The sequence below is a fragment of the Theobroma umbraticum genome, unplaced genomic scaffold, assembly GCF_002168275.2.
Source record: "Theobroma umbraticum cultivar Fairchild unplaced genomic scaffold, ASM216827v3 scaffold_56.0, whole genome shotgun sequence".
NCBI classification, from domain to species: Eukaryota; Viridiplantae; Streptophyta; class Magnoliopsida; order Malvales; family Malvaceae; genus Theobroma; species Theobroma umbraticum.
In genome coordinates this window covers 4,805,273-4,822,293 of record NW_018397256.1, presented here as the reverse complement: position 1 = coordinate 4,822,293, position 17,021 = coordinate 4,805,273, and the positions used below count along the sequence as shown (strand labels likewise).

The window sequence follows — 17,021 nt, the reverse complement described above, 5'->3', positions numbered from 1 at the left end:
AATTTAAGTCTCTCTTAGCTGGATGGATATAAGTTACTTGGATATGTAAATGGTTATACCCTTACCCTTCAGCCTTGAAACCACAAGGTTCCAACCCTCCTTTTTTTTTATTGCTAATCTAGCATATGATCACTAGGTCAGACAAGATCAGCTATTTATGGTATTATTTCATCTATTGTAGAAAGAGTTGTGCCTCTTTTGCCCTTTTGATGTTTGGGTTAAAATCAATAAATTATATATTAACAAGTTCAGATCTCAAAAGATGAATAAGATGAACTTAAAAGGACAAACTTTCAAAATCCAAAGGCACCATGACAGTCTTTGAATACTTCCAACATCTCAAAAGTGTTGCTGATGAACCCGCATTGGTGACCTCACTTGCAAGTGAAAATGAAGTTATCACCTACACTCCAAATGGAATTGATTCTGACGTGAAGGAAATAGTAGTTGATGTAGGGCAAGAGGATTTTACATTCCCTTTGAAGAACTATTAGATAACCTCATTGATTATAAAACAGTTATCAAGAAATAAGAATCAGCAATAGATATGATCATACCTTTTACCCATCTTGTTGCCAAAGCTACTTCACAAACCAAAGCAGCATCGACTTCTTTAATTTACCATATTTTACTAACCAACTGATTCTTCTAAAAATTCATATCATTCAAACTTCAAGATTGTTTGTCAGTTCTGTTGTAAAATAAGACATTCAACCAAGTATTGCTTCAAAATCAAACCTCCTGAACTTAAGAGTACAGTCAAAAATTATTTTAAAACTTATATTGTTACAATATATTTTGATTCCGGGGTTGAATTCACACAAGTGCAATCTCTCTTCAGTTCATTTGGCATGCAACATTTACAAACACCTTGACATATCACTCAACACAATGCAATCGATGAATGTGAACATTGAAGTATTAATGTTGAAACTAGACTTTACTACATTAAGCATTGATAACCTGGTCATATTGGTATTTTTCTTTTTCAATTATAGTTTATTTACTAAATAGATTCCATCTCCTATCGTTGGAAACAAATGTTCTTATCAATTACTTTTAATTAGGACCCTAACTATGCTAAATTCAAAATTTTTAATTATTTATGTTATTTATGGCTTAAAACCTTATAACACACATAAACTTCAAAGTAAATCTACAACTTGTGTTTTTCTTAGTTACTTTAAGCATCAAAGAGCTTACCTTTGTCTTGATCCTCAATCTAACAAAATTTTCATCTCGAGACAAGTTTCGTTTGATGAATACAAATTTCCATTTGCTACTAAATTTGCATTCAGCGTTCTAGTCTGTGATATTTCTTACTCGTAATGGCATCTTGTACATGACACACCTTACAATTGTTCCAACCTAAACAACACCCGCTCAGGATGCAGCTTTGTTTTCTGGAACCACCTTTTATTCAAGTGTGTCAATTCTCTCCCCTAGAAATTACCTTTGCCTTCTTCCTGATTCAACTGTTTACTCAAATTTACTACATCTGGAGCCACCTCAACCTCAGAGAGCACATCCTATGGTTACAAGTAATGACACATGAAAATTGTTTCCACCTGCCAACAATAGAAATATAATTGGTTACAAGTGGATTTTAGAATTAAAAGATACCTTGATGGTTCCATTTTCAGTTACAAAACTAGATTGGTGGCAAAAGGCTTCACTCAAAGATCTGATCTTGATTTCAATAAAATGTTTACTCCTGTAGTCAAACCTGTAACCATAAGATTGATTCCATGCTTGGCAATCTCTAACAGCTTCAGGGGGGAAGAACGAAATTCGAAGAAGAAATAAGGAAGAAGGGAAGGGAGAATCCTCCCCTTCTAATTAAATGAATTGTACTTTAATTTCTGATCAAATGATAACCGGTTACTAGATTAAACAAATAGAAATTGAATAATTATTATTTAATTTAACAAACTTAATAATTGTTATTTAATGACCTTACTCGTATAGTCCTATCAAATTGCAACAAAGTTTGTAGGGGCCTTCTCATGACGCGTTAAGTAACTGACAGTTTGACCAAATGCAACAACAAGATCTCTTTGGTTGTTCTATTATCCAGGTCCTGCTGACATCTCATGGATGATTGACGTTTGGCTTAATCACTGATAGTTACTACCGATGGGTGGGCAAATTTTTCTAGTTACTGACACTTGTAAAACCATATCGTAGTGCATCAATGTCATAAAGCGGGGCGCCGAAAGAGGGAAAGATAGGCTCACGCTGTTAACTGTTTGTGCGTCAGATGGAATTGAGATACATGAGAACAAGAGTCGTGCCTTTTCCAAGCTGATGAGAGATTCCAAATTTCCAATCCACAAGTCCAAAACTGCCTTAGCCCTGCACCATATTAAAGTCCTCGCTCGGCTCCCTCTTTCTAGTCTTTTATCTCCTTCAAACTTTTTCAAGGAGGAGTTGCCAATATTAATTATTTGAGAGTACTTTGACAAGACATCAAGGGTGTCAGCTAGCTAGCAAGCAAGACGTACGGTGGTCGATCTTATATTACCCATGGATTTATTAGTTCCCATTACAGGCAACCATGCGAGGTTTGATTTTTTGTTTTGATACAAATAACAAGTCCGTAGGTAGGAAGACTTGATTTGAACCTTAATATTCAATCATTCAAGAAAGGATAACGAAAAAGTTGGATCAAACAGGAGTTAGTGACACATACGTATAATTAACATGTTGTTAGTTAATATTGATTCAGAGTGGATATATAACAGAGGAAATCTTTTGGGGATTAGTAATCAAATAGCACCTGATGAAGCAAGCCACTTCCCGTGCCCAAGCCAAACTTGTCAGATTCTATATATCTGCAAATTTCGTTAAAATAAAGATTTAGAGGTTAGACGGTGGAAAGCAAATTAATCATCTCATAATTATGGTTTGGCAGATCAGTAAATAACAAAATCAAAACACTAAGTATGCAATTAGGGCGCCTTACTCATCCATATTTCATGCGGCCAATTAATTTTTGTCTGGAAACGGAAATTAAAGGCACCTTGCTAAGCAATAAAAGGGCAAACCCAAGAAAAAGAACCCTAACAAGTCTGCCACAGCTTGCAACTACGTGGCTTGCAGCAACACAATCTGGTAGGGGGCTATCAAAATCATCACTTGATCATCCCTACGTACGAAAGCCCTATATATACAATATATATTGAAGGGGGTGATGAAGAGAGTACAGATGGGGGTGGTTTGTTTCCAAGGGTTCTTTTCCCATTTACCGTCCTATATCCTATTAACACAGGATTGGGAAAAAAAAAACATGAAAAAGAGCCCTAACTGTTGATTGATGCCTCCCTGTCTAAGGGGCTCCCACTAACAGTCCAAGAATCCAATGTTTTTTCTTGAGGTTTCCCAAAATACCTCTTCAGCCAGCAGTTTCCTTTTGCCTCGCGCTTCTCTCTGATGATGATGCTGATTTATCATAGATTGTACCCCAACAAGTGTTACTAAGGTCTTGTTTGTATGCAGTTACTTAGCTCTGTCAGGATATGAAACTGAAGAAGCAAAGAAAAGGGAAACGGGAATGCTTTGAAATTGATGATCATATACATGAGTCATCTCTACCTTAATTTCTTGCTTTTACTATGACTATCTTTGTTGAACTGAGTTTCTTTTGGATTTTTTATGATTTGTTTCTTTGGTTTTTTTTTTTTATCTATATATTTCTAGTGATGGAAGCGTGGTTGATGTCTTATCAGAAACATATGTTTCTCAAGTTATTGTTTGTCAAAAAATATGAATAAAAGCTGATGTTAGTCAGATATCTCTCTCTTTCTCTCTCTGTCTCATCTGGATCCTTGTCTTCTCCCCTATGAGAATGGTCCAAAGGAATTATATTATCATTTGCCATCAATATTTGTCAATGGCTCTCTGCATGTCTCTCAGGGGCGTCTATGGAAGCAAATTAGGATGAGTTGGTGACCGAAGGAAGTCAGGGACAAAAAGAGAATAGAAAATTCAATGCTTCATTTCACGATCAGATCTTGGGATACCTAGTTGGCCAGGACTCCCCTTGTGTGTGTGTGTGTGTGTGTGTGTATTTTAGCACACTACAGACCCCATTGCTCATTACCAACAAGTTTTAGTAATTTTCTCCTTCCTATTTTCTTTCTTTAATCGGTAGCTTTTGTTTCTTTAGAATTGTAATATTCATTACTTTTATTTTATATTCAAGACTTTTACTCAAATGGATGAGTTCCATTACAAGAAGTCTTTGCCCAAAAAAAAAAGTAGAGTAAGTCAGTAAGTAACTTTGATTCACAACTTTGATAAAGGAAGGATATGGATTTGATTGTAAATATCTGGTATATATAACAACAAAGTTTTATTAATTAGTGACACTCCAAAGAATTAAAAGTTTTGGCATAAAGGTAAACTGGTAAAAACAAATTATTGTTGGTATTAAAATGTAACAAGTGGGAAACAGATTATTGTATTTTAAATATATGATTATTAGCAATTTTTTTAGATATTATACGATTTTCAGTATTTTTTTATATTATTATGTAATTTTAAATATACAATTCTCAGCGGTTATGTTTTTGGATATTATTATATTTTAAATATGTAATTTAGAACAATCAAATCTATGTAAAGATGTATTAATTTGGGTTTTTAAGATGAAGAAGATACTTATTATAGGATCTAGTTTTTTTGAAGAAAAAGATGGATTGCTAGTCGTGCAATTTTTTTCTTTTATCTACTACTATAGTTTTTGGGGAAAGGGAGATCCCTATATTTGAACATAACCCTTTGAAATGGGAGTATATACGTATATTTAGCACTGATTTAAATATTTATATATGATTAATTATTAGACATTATTATCTCGACTTTATCAAGAATAATTTTTAAATTGTAGATGTAGATGATAATAATTTTTAAATATCATTTGCCTTGAGTTTTAAGTGAACATTTAATTTTAAGTTTACATGTTATTTAACAAAAATATTAATACAGTATTAAGAATATAAAAAGTATAGCTTATAAAATTGAATCAGGTTGTGACACTTTGGTAATGAGTCGGATAGTCCTTGGAGGTGTATTATCGTGGAAAAATCTAGACTTGCACATAACAATATTATTCCAAGCGTTGGTAATCCTAACAAAGCGTGGAACATATGGAAAGTACCACAAAACCACTCTTGGGAGATGGGAATTTCAGTGACCTTGTTGTTAGTGGTATGTGATTGTCTCTTGAAAATGGGTGAAGAATCAGTTTTTGGGACGAAGAAATGGCTGCATATTTAAAGTTCCTTCTCAGAAATTTTTGCATTGGCAATGAAAAGGGGGGCAAAAAGCAATGATTTTGGAAAATGGATTAGTAGGGAGCGGATTTGGAAAATTGACCTTAAGTAAAATGTTTTTGTATGGGAAAACGAGCAATGGGGAAGCCTTAAAAGTCTTATTGAAGCTCAAACTCTCGGTAGGAATTTCTAAGATAAACTGATTTGGAGGCCAACTCTAGTGGCAATTATTCCTTGGAATCTTTCTCTCAGCTTGTTATGCTTTCAAATGCTACTTTGGAAAGTCACTGGAAATTAATTTGGATGGGACTGGCTCTTTATAAAACTGAGATATTCTGCTGGCAGCTTCTTCAAAATCGCTTAGCTGTGAACATGCCTACTCTTCAGACGTGAACCCGATACTGTAAACCACTTACTTTTCACTTGTCAAAGCTCTTATGGCAGCAGTGGGGAGCCTTACGGAACGTGTAACGGGTGATACATCACTAGCCCACAGTATGTTTTCTTGCTTGGTTCAGTTTTGCTGCTTTCACTCATAACAACTTGATTTGGAAAATGACATAGCATGCCATCATTTGGGCTATTTGGATTGATTGTAATGAGGTGGTATTCAAGGGCAAAGAATGGGATGAGCAGCAAATTTTTGAGTTTACGAAGTTTTGGGTTGCTTGGTGGATAAACGCCAAATGGCCTGATCTTAATATCTCTATTTGGTGACATGATTAGATTTCCTGATGAAGATTTGATCCCCAAGAATACTGTTTAAGCCAGGAGAGTGGAGGTTTAGTTTAGGCCACAAAATGGTAGCCTTAAGTTCAATATGGATGGAGCATCTAGATGCTGTCTTGGTGAATCAGGTATTGGAGCTATTTTAAGGGACGATTTAGGGGACACTTTTGACTATTTCTGTAAAGCTATCGGCATTTGTGATTCCAACAAGGCCGAACTAATGGCTGTTAGAGAAGCGGTGCTCATCTATGCTGCCTCTAGGTGGAATGAAGCTTTCCCCCTTATTCTTGAATGTGATAATAGCAATATTGTTAATGGATATCTGTTCCAAATGAGACTCCTTGGAGATTTAGACACTTAGTTATTCAAACCAGCAAATTACCTGGCAAGATCAAGGAATGGTAGATTAAGCACATGTTAAAGCCAATTAATGGAGCTGCTGACACACTCGCAAAAGAAGGGGTGCAACATCCCAACAAACTTCTTTGGATTTGCGACGAGGTTCTTGCGGGAATAGATCACAATGAGACTCTTGGGGTTGATGGTCAACAATGAAGGCTTGCGTTTTTGAATTACTTGCCTTTTGTTTTTGCAACAATGAAGGCTCCCTCTCTGCTGTTTGTTACTAAATTATTTGCTTTCACTCCATTTCGCCTTGTACTTTTTGCGATCTACAGGTCAGATTCCTTTCAGGCACTGCCCTTTTTTTTTGTTTCCTAACTGCTGTCGTTTTTTGAGCTTTTCCTCCATATGAAGAATGTACCATATTCCTTAATTCTTTTGAAGTAATAAGTTACAGGAATATTGAGGAGGCACATGGCCAAGGGAAGCTGGCTTCTGAAAAGATTATAAACGGCCATGATTGCCTGCCTAATTCTGAGGAATAGAAACCGCTGTTTTCACTTTGCAGGAATGAGGGACATCATTTGTTTTGCTTTTGAATATGGAACAAAAAGTACGAAGGTGACTCCCCTAAGCTAATTGCTCAGCCTCAGCACATGCCTATTTATATATTCAAATTACATTTTTTTTCCTTTAGATTTTTTGAAATATTATATGGAATATATATATATATATATATATATATATATATACACACACACACCATTTACTCTTTCCGTTTCATATATATTATCTTATTTTGAATTTTTGGTAAATTATTTTTAATTTTACTCTATTTTATTTTTAAATGATCATTAATTAAAATTTAATTCGATAAAATATTTTAAAAAATTTAAATCAAAGTTGAAAAAATGTGACCTAAAGAAATCAAAACAGCACAATATATATATATATATATATAAGACGTAGATAGTAATATTAAATTTATAAAAATTGATTATAGAAAAATGAATTTCATGTGTGTGTTTCATATGGAAGCCTTAACTAAACCCAGCCCAAGAGCATCCAAGAGGTCCTCTTTATCCTGTTGCCCAAACCGCTCCTTGAAGAAAGAAAGGAACACATGAAGCCCAATTTAAATTAAAGAAGCTGATATAAACGAAAGGAAGGCAAAGACAATTATGCAAAAACAACCTCACAATTCCCTAAAATAAGTTTCAAGATTTCCCAACAACGTAGCTATCCAATTGTGAATTCTTAATTCATTACTTTGTCTGTTTTCCGGATAGCAATTGCTATGGATTTAGCAGAAGAGGGAGTAGTATGGCTTAATTAAACTTAAGATCTCTACCCGAACAATGGTAGAAAGTGGAGTGGAGATGTGAAAAGATGTTTATCCTAGGATTAGGAAAGTAAAGATGTGATTAGAACAGGATTAAGCAAAGGAACAAATTCAATAGGACAGTTGTTTGCAAAAAAACAAAGTACTTGAAGAAGATTTCTGTCAATATATCCACCAACAAGCAGGGACCCAATCAACCAATTAATACATATAGGGTACTTCATGATTGCATTGGTTTTGAGATAAAACTGGAAAGGGCAGTGCTATTGCTTTCCAGTTGCTGTCACCAGCTGCCCTCTTTGATTTTCCAGCTATTGTTAAGTTTCCCACCTGGGAAGCAAAAGGACATTTTATAGTAAGGGCAAAGATTAAAGAATACAAGTATATAGTAAGAAATGCTGACTTAATAGTAGTTTTATTTTTACCCTCAATTTAATTTTGATTTAAAAACTTAAGGAGAATCTACGGATTGAAATAAATGATATCTAAGTTATAACAATATATTTATTAATTACAAGTGGGCATATTTATCTTTATCAGCTTGTTTCATTTGTCGTCCTGGTTTTGGTTTCCTTTGAGTTGTCATCAAATTGAAATAATCTGCCTTTGGCTTATATATATGTATATAAATGTTAATTTAAGAATTAGTCTAATATACTTCATATGTGTATATACATATGTAATCATTCCATAGCTAATTTCAATATACAAACTAGTCTAACCCCAACCTCGTACTCCTAGTTTTCATGTTGTCATAGTCAAAGGTGGCGTCTTCTTCTTCTTCTTCTTAACGTTTTCAAGATTCTTTTAATTTTTCTTGATTCATGTTTCCTTATTATTCCTGGTAAATCAAATCCCTTATCTTGTTTTCTGTTTTTTTATTCCATTATTATAACATCCAGCAGTGACTTTCATTCTCCTTTTTTTTTTTCAAAAATTTTCAATCTTATCCGTGTTAAATTATCATACGTAAATAAAAATGAGAATATTTATCTTCATCACGTCTTTTCATGTAGAAATAGCAAGTGAAAATATTTATCTTTATCACGTAAATAGTAAGTTAGAATATTTCTCTTTATCAAGTTTTTTCTTTTGTTTTTGGTTTTCTTTCTGAGGTCCTTGTTGTCTTTTACGTGTTCATCAGATTAATTTAAATAGTCTCGCCTATGCCCGTGTACAAATATGTAAAATCTCTAAATATTGGTATTTAATTCTTCGTCTCAATTTGATTACCCTCTAAAGGAAACTAATCAATGCCCATCAATCAATTTTGAGGGAGGAAGTAATCTCCTGTTGTTGCATATCATATGATAACGTATTACATACAAAATAGGGAGATTTCTCAAAGAACAAAAGAATCATGACTTGGCTTGAAGAAGAAAAAGAATTGAAAGAATATTGATCTAATTAATAGCTGGCTAATGTTGCCTCTAAGACATGTTGCATTCTGGAGGTAGACCTTGGGGAAATCTCTTGGCGTCGGTGCAGTAAGTTGTAGATCATGTAGTTCTTCTGGACCCATTGTAGCCTTTGCTGACTAGAGGAATCCAGCTCCTGAGAGAACCACGCATTGTTGGTTGAGGCAGAAGATGGAGAATTTGATTTGCAGGAAGATGCTCCATTAGACCAAACACAGGCATTGGCATTGAAGTTTCTGTAAGAAGCAGTAAATGGAGCTTGAGTCCAATCTGTCTTTACCAGACCACCCCTTGTAGCCCAATCGTCGGCATTCCACAAGCTGGAGTAAATTCTCATCGGTTGGTTCTTTGGAAATGGGACACCAAGTGACTCCATGTTTTTGAACTCTCTAATGGCAGTGCCGTCCACAGAGAAGCTGGAACACAGCATAACAAGATTTTGTCAATAAGCAATTCCCACCAAAGGAATAAAGGAAAAAAAATGCGGCAAAATGGAAATTTTCAATTTTATGAATACTCACATGATACGTTGGGGATTCCAGAGGATGGAATAGGTGTGGAAATCTGCAGTTGGGTCAAACCAGAGATGGAACTGTTGCTCTCTGTTTCCCTTTCCTTGACTGAACACATTGGTATGAAGAATGTAAGGATCCCCACTAAGGTTCCCCAGAAACTCAAAATCAATCTCATCCCATGTTGATCCTTTGGAAGATAGCTGCAGATAGAAATATACATCAGCATTTGTGCCATCAACATCGACACGTCCTCGTACAAATTGCGGACACCAAGAATTAATTAGAGAATAACTTACATAGTAGGCAGTGACTGTGCCAGCAGAGTTGCCAGGGACAAGCTTGAGCTGCATATCAATCTTGCCAAAAAGATATTCATTCTTGGATTGGAAACCGGAGCCAGAGGCTTTGTCAAGGGAGAGAGAGAGAACGTCCCCGTTGTTGTCTATCTTACCACGGCCATCTCCCCATGTGATGTCAAAATCTTGGTAGAAGTTGCTAGCTGATGCTGCCATGAGACAGCCAATCACGAGAGACATAAGCAATGTAAACTTGGAACTTGACGGTCGACCCATTTTCTATCTTTTTTTTGTTTTCTGGTTTGCCTGGGAAGAGAGAATGTGTTGTAATATGAGGCCTTAATAGCTTTGATATTTTGGTGTGTTGAGAAGAAGGATAGAGCTTGGTATTTATAGTGAAGAAAAAGGTTGAGGAAAAGGCCGAGGAAGGTGCATTCAGCTGGGCTGTAGACAGTTGTAGAGTAGGAAACATAGCATTAAGTAGCTGTCAAAATCGCACTAACAAACGCGAGCCAACCAGAACACAGTGTATGATATCACGCGGCTTTACCCATTATTTATTTTGTGTGTGAGGAACGGGCAGTCCTTTCGGCTCGAGTTTCTGTAGCCAGGTTGGGCCTTTGGCACTATTAGATCCAGTTCAGTAGCAGTACCATGTGCACGCAGCAGCACCGCCTTTACTAACCAAACCACCCAAAATGTTAAAAGGACTAAATATGTGAGAATCATATTTACCAAGGAAGGAGACGCAGTTTTGTCTTGAATTTAATTTTCAGATAAACCATATATATAGGTTGATGGGGATAGATATTTTAAGATTGTTGTTACCTTTAAATTTAACAACATAATTTAAAGGATTAAATTTAGCATTTATCAATTTAAAGTTTTAGGTAATCAAACAGTGCCTCAGCTGGAAACGTTTCTGACTCTATTGCCAATGCCAATTTAATCGTATCTACACAAATAAATCACTCTATATTAGAAAGATTAGAGGAGAGAAAATGAAAAATATGTTAGTCATGCATTGCATATTTAAAAGATTAATTGTTTATATATAATTTTTTAACTTTTGTTTTTAATCTTAATTTAAAAGGATATGGTAGTAAAATAATATAATTTTCAATTTTTTTTTTCATTTTTCAACTCTATAAAATAGTGAATGAAACATTTTATGTTTTTCATGTTTTCTACCAAACTTATTAATGAAAAAAAAATATTTCTTTGCATCTTTCTACTTTTTCTTCTTTCAATTTTTCCATCTTCCTATTTTTCTTTTCACTCTACTAAACAAAAATTTAATGTTTAGCTATGTTATAATTTAGAGTAAGATAGTGAGGGTAGTGCTCTTGTTTTTCTTTTTTTTTTCCTTTTAACTCCATCAGAATTTATTTAAGTGATATCATAACTAAATTTACTTTAATTTATTTATAATGCCATAATTAACAAGATTTTTACTACTTCAATAATGTTATCTCACATCACTTGTATCAAAGTAGGTTTGTCTCTGCCATTAAAGCAGGTATGGGGAACTTCAATGCAAGGTTCCATCTCATTTCTCTTAGGCTCGTCTTGGCTAGTGAAGTGCGAAATTTTCAAATAAGTCGGTGTAACTTCCTTGAATATCACCTGCCAACTCTCAAGCTTATGCAAAACTTTACTCAAAATTTAATGTTTTGGTGGTCTCCTTCTTCACCTAATACTACTATATTCATGCCATGCAACTTGGCATGCTATTGTATTTATTCATTTTAACTGGAATTAATTAATGTGCAAGTGACATGCACATGAAAAATATCTTTCTTTGGTAAGTGTTGCTGCCAGTCAACACATGTCAAGCTGTAAAGGATTAGATTTAGTGATGTCTTATCTGGAAGGTGCACGCTGCTTCGTTGCGGGTCGTCGAATAATTTTAAATAGAGATTAGTCAAAATAATCAAATTGCGCAAAATATAACATCTTAACCAAAGAGACTAGCTAGTACAAAATTTAGTGTTAAAGAGTTAATATTAAGAACTTAGTTTAAAGTTCAAGAAAGTAAATTATGTATTACGAATAAAAAGATAATAAACTAGTAAAAAGATGAGCCAAATCTAATATTGAAGAGCTCAATTTAAAGTTTAAAAAATGAAATATTTAGCATCCAAGGACCAAATAGATTCATTTAAGGTATTGATCATACTGAAAGTTATAGATTAAAATGAAAATCTAACCCATTAGATTTCAATGGTTAATTTGATTATTTTTGTTGTCAAATCATATATCAAATACTAGGTACACTCTTATATTTTAGATTTCACTTAGGTGAATTCAAGATTAAGTATAATTAATTATATATAAAGTTTAACCATTAGTATTTGAGCAATCATAATTTAGATTTAGGATACAATTAAATATTATTCTATGTGATTTGCCATGAGGTTGTTAGATATGAGTTGAGATCTTTGGACATCCAGAAAACTAATTTTCGATTACTGATTTGTTTAGTAAGCATAAAGCTTTTGTTCCTACTTGTGAGAAGATTAATTGGTATAAACCATATTGTGTGCCTTGACTTGTAGAGAGAGAAATCAAGGGCTAAACTTTCCAGTTCAAGTTTTGAACTCAATTCATGAACCGATTAAGACTTTCATATTTTGTGCGTATTAATTAAAATTGATCGTTATAAATGATTTGTTATTTGTTATAAAGATAAAAACAAAGCTTTAATTGAATTAAATATGGAGTTTATATTACCAAATATTAAGAAAATCAAAATAGGTCAAGAATATGTAAAAACTCAAAATAACTCAATTATTGATCTCAATTGCTCTTGTTTTAATGGATTTTGATGTATGATCTTCATAAAACATTGTTTTAATCGAGTTTTTAATAGGTTTAATTAGATTAAAATTGATCAAAAATCGAGAATTAAAGAAAACACTTAAATAGACCTAAAAGGGTCGGATTTTGCTCTGATCGCGTTTGACTTGACCCAATTGGAGGCTGAAGAAGGGTTTGTCACACAAACCAGCCAAGCCCACATCAACAGTTGGCGCATAAGGGCAAGTGCGGCCCACTTGGGCCTAATTTTTGGTTTAGTTTTTGGCAGTTCAATCCTACTCATCGTGCGCTACCTATTTATACTATTATTTTAATTTTTAATGCACATTTGGTGTTTATTATTTATTATGTACATTTAATTAATTATTTTATATATTTTGGTTTTAATATTTTTGGAATGAAATAGCAAAAAATAATATGTATATTTTTAAGTTTAATGATAGTGTGTGCTCTACACGGATATTTATGCATTTTATATACTATTGAAATGAAGTTACAATGTACAAATTTTTGCTGATGTCATGATGACATGTCAAAATTTGCTAATATCAGGTGACATGGGTTTGAAATAATGACATGGTAGTAATGATGTGGCAGTAACATATTGAGATGGTAGCAATGGTGTAACGATTTCAAAAAATTTTTATATATCACGTCATAAAAATTAAATTGAATAAAATTATGAGATAAAGGAATTAAATTAAATAAAATTAAAAAAATATAGAAATTAAATTGAATAAAATTCATAAGTACTTGCTAGTGCCTAATTTTATAATAATTTGTCTAACTTAAAAATTAATGTTGATAACTATCCAATTTATCTATCTATTTATATGTAAAAAAAATTATTAATAAAAGCATAATACATTTGTTCATTTTATTTTAAATTATCATTTTAAATAAATATTATTGAGTATATTTTCAATAACAATTATAAATTAATATTGATAATTTTTATTTTGAAAAGTAGATAAGATCAATTAAATTCCAAAATGAATGGGGAATAAGATTTCCCTTAACAACTTGACAAAAATAACCCACAACGATATCAAAAACAACCTATGGGAAGGAAGCCACTTGGGTAGACCAACATTTACCTTTGGTCTAGCCAAGTAAAATTTTAAAAATACCTCACAAGAGGCTCATATACCTAACTTATACATGTTAAAAGAGCTTGCACATAATCTTACCCCTAAGGGAAAAAAAAAGAGATCAACTAGTAAACCACCAAAACACATTAATAGATAAAGAACATCAAATGTTCTCATGGTAGCACTAGAAAGCATTAAGATGCGCAAGCAAGAAAAAACACAACAGGAGATAGCAAGGGACAAAACACCTCACCCCGAGTAAGCCATTTTCGACTACATTGAGATGAAGTCATTAATCCAAAGTAAATCCATTGGCCTAAGGATTCTTTCTTTGGCCAATGTGTGAGCATCTTCATTAACAGAGCATGGGATGTGTTTGATCTCCCATCCACAAATCTTAGCAAGAATATTAAATGTTTGAATAACTAGAATCCTCATTCTTCATGGAACTTCTTTAAGGTTAGTAATCCATTTGACAACATTAGAATTATCACATTTAATAAGAAAAGTGTGAGAAAAGCAGCATTTGGAGGCTACGAACAAAAGAGCAACTTTTTTCACCTCTAGTAGCTGAGCTTTGTCGGAATCACATATGCATATACATTTGAAAATAAGGTGAGAACATCCCCATGCTCCCAAGATACTGCCTATACCAGATTCCCTAAGGCAACCTTTAGAATCTCCATTAGTATTAAATTTGAGACATTTTTTTTGTTATTTGCTCCAAACCTCCATTTTCTTAGTTTTCTTGCACTTCATGGGGATTCCTTCATTTAGGAATCCAGTAAGATCACAAATTAACGAATTATGACTAGGCCATTTAGCATTCATCCACCGTGCCACTCTAAGTTTAATAAGTTTGAAGATTTACTCCTCGTCCCAAATTTTACCTTTGAAAACAACATTGTTCCTTACTATCCAAATGGCCCAAACAATGGCATACCCAACCATTTTCTAAATCAGGCCATTGTTGAGGTAACTAATAACCTCAAACCATAAGAGAAAATAGACCAAGGGTTCATTATGGACCACCTAATGAATATTCCACAAGGTCCCCCATGTCACAAGTGAAAAATAAGTGACTAACTGTTTTAGCTTCGTGTTAAATATCAAACAAGCAATTGCCTTTACACAAATAATGTTAGAAAAGATTATGGAAAACAAGGAATATAAAATAAAATAAGTAAAAACAATATGAAGAAGTCTGAGGCATGGTATCACTGTCTTTAAAGATAATTTCAGCCCCTTCAGAGTATGAAACTCGATGTAAAAGGACTATAGCGGTTATCCTCCAAGATTCAATAGACTCTTCCTTAGTAACTTGCACAAACTATTAAGGGATGACAAGAACAGTAGAAATAGATAAAGAACCCAGCTATTGAAGAAAAATGGCGAAGAAGATAAGCAAAAAAAGCTCAGAAGATAAGCAAAGAAAGCTCAGAAGATGAAAGGCTTTGGTGTGTGTGTGTGTTGAGAGTGAAGGTGTGAGGTTGCATTTATAGGCATAGAGTGAGGTGAACGTTACACCAAATAAAGTGAACATTGAACCAGATTAGGGAGTTGAGAAAAAGACTTAAGGAGTTAGAGAAAAACCTGGTCAACTTGTATACTAAGTCAGATAAACGTTGGAGCTAAACCAAGTAAGCTAGATAAAGTTTAAGTATGATTCAATCAAGGCTAAAAATTTAAAAAAAATTAATGTCAAGGTACAAAAGTTCACTTAAGCAGAACCCACGTGTATATTCGCGTACAGGGGGGAATTTGAAATTTCTCAAGGTCTGGCCTAATCTTGTGTGCTCGCAAGCCCACTCCGTTTTCCTTACTTGCAACAAGCCTGTAGTGTGCTTTCATATATAAGGCATTCAACTTTCACGTATCTTGGCAATGTGGGATGTTTGAACCTTATGAAATACACTATTTTCCAACATTCTCCCATATATTTCATAAAGTTTTATAAGAAGTTTTGCTGGGTCAAATTTCATTTGAGTATAATATATCGTGATTGGTGCTTTTTAAGCTATGAACCACCCTTAGAAAGAACGAAACATAAGTCATAGAATTTTGGTGAAGTTTGTAACTTATATGAACCAAAATTCTTTATGTGAAATATAGTTTTCATCAATCAAATTACACCCTCACAATTTCTACTATTTAACATGGTTTTACGTGAATAAGCCATATGCGTGCCTGGTTATTCATAAATGCTCTAGAGAATTTGCCATAATTCTCATAGGAGCTGCCTCACTCCACACTTATATAAGTTGATTCCATCAAGTGTATACTGCAGTTTAATACACTACCCATAAGGGATATGGAATTCATTAAGAGTTTAGCTCAACCTCTCTTGTATTGCAGTTTTGCACTACTCACAGACCATAGGAGGGATAATAATTTCAACAGTGTATTAATTTATTAACAAATAACTTGTTATTACCCATATGAACCTAATTCATGGGATCTCCAATCACATTGGTTGAGTTACCATTATTTGTTGATTTCCTCATTTGGCTTAAGTCTCATTCCCCTCGATGTAGCATTAATTAATTTTCTTCTTAGGGGCTTAGTCAGAGGATCGGCCAAATTCAGCTCTGACTTCACATAATTAATGGATATAATTTCATCTCTAAGCAGTTGCTTTACTACATCATGTCTCAAATGAATGTGTCTATTTTTACCATTGAAAGTTTGGTTATTGCGGCTTAGCAATTACAATGCATAGACACAGAAGGTGTTGATTTCATTCCCAATGGAATATTTGCTAAAAGGTTTGTCAACCATTCAGCCTCATTGCCAGCCAACTCTAAAGCTATAAATTTTGACTCTATTATAGATTTAGCAATTATTATTTGTTTGGCTTATTTCTAAGTTATAGCACCTCCACCAAGGGTGAATACATAACCACTCATGGATTTCGTCTCATCTGAATCTGAGATCCAGTTAGCATCACTGTATCTTTCTAATACAATGGAAAATCTATTATATAAAATATCATAGTTCATGGTACTTTTCAAATATTTCATCACCCTACTTAAGGCGGTCCAATGATCTCTATTGAGACTTTGTGTATATCTGCTCAATCTGCAAACAGTATAAGCTATATCTGGTTAAGTATAATTTATCAATTACATCAAACTCCCAATAATATATGAATTCTCAGACTGAGCTACACTATCACCTCTATTTTTCTTTAAT

The 17,021-nt window shown here is 33.7% G+C and overlaps 1 protein-coding gene across 1 annotated transcript; it reads right to left on the bottom strand.

Annotated features, from left to right (window-relative positions):
- Positions 1–8,957: 8,957 nt before the first annotated feature.
- On the bottom strand, positions 8,958–10,275 carry LOC110411137 (putative xyloglucan endotransglucosylase/hydrolase protein 23). Its single transcript, XM_021421170.1, is given in 4 exon segments — positions 8,958–9,179; positions 9,181–9,523; positions 9,629–9,822; positions 9,919–10,275. Coding segments are annotated over 4 exon segments (873 nt in total). The 5' UTR covers positions 10,195–10,275; the 3' UTR covers positions 8,958–9,119.
- Between the last annotated feature and the right edge of the window lie 6,746 nt (positions 10,276–17,021).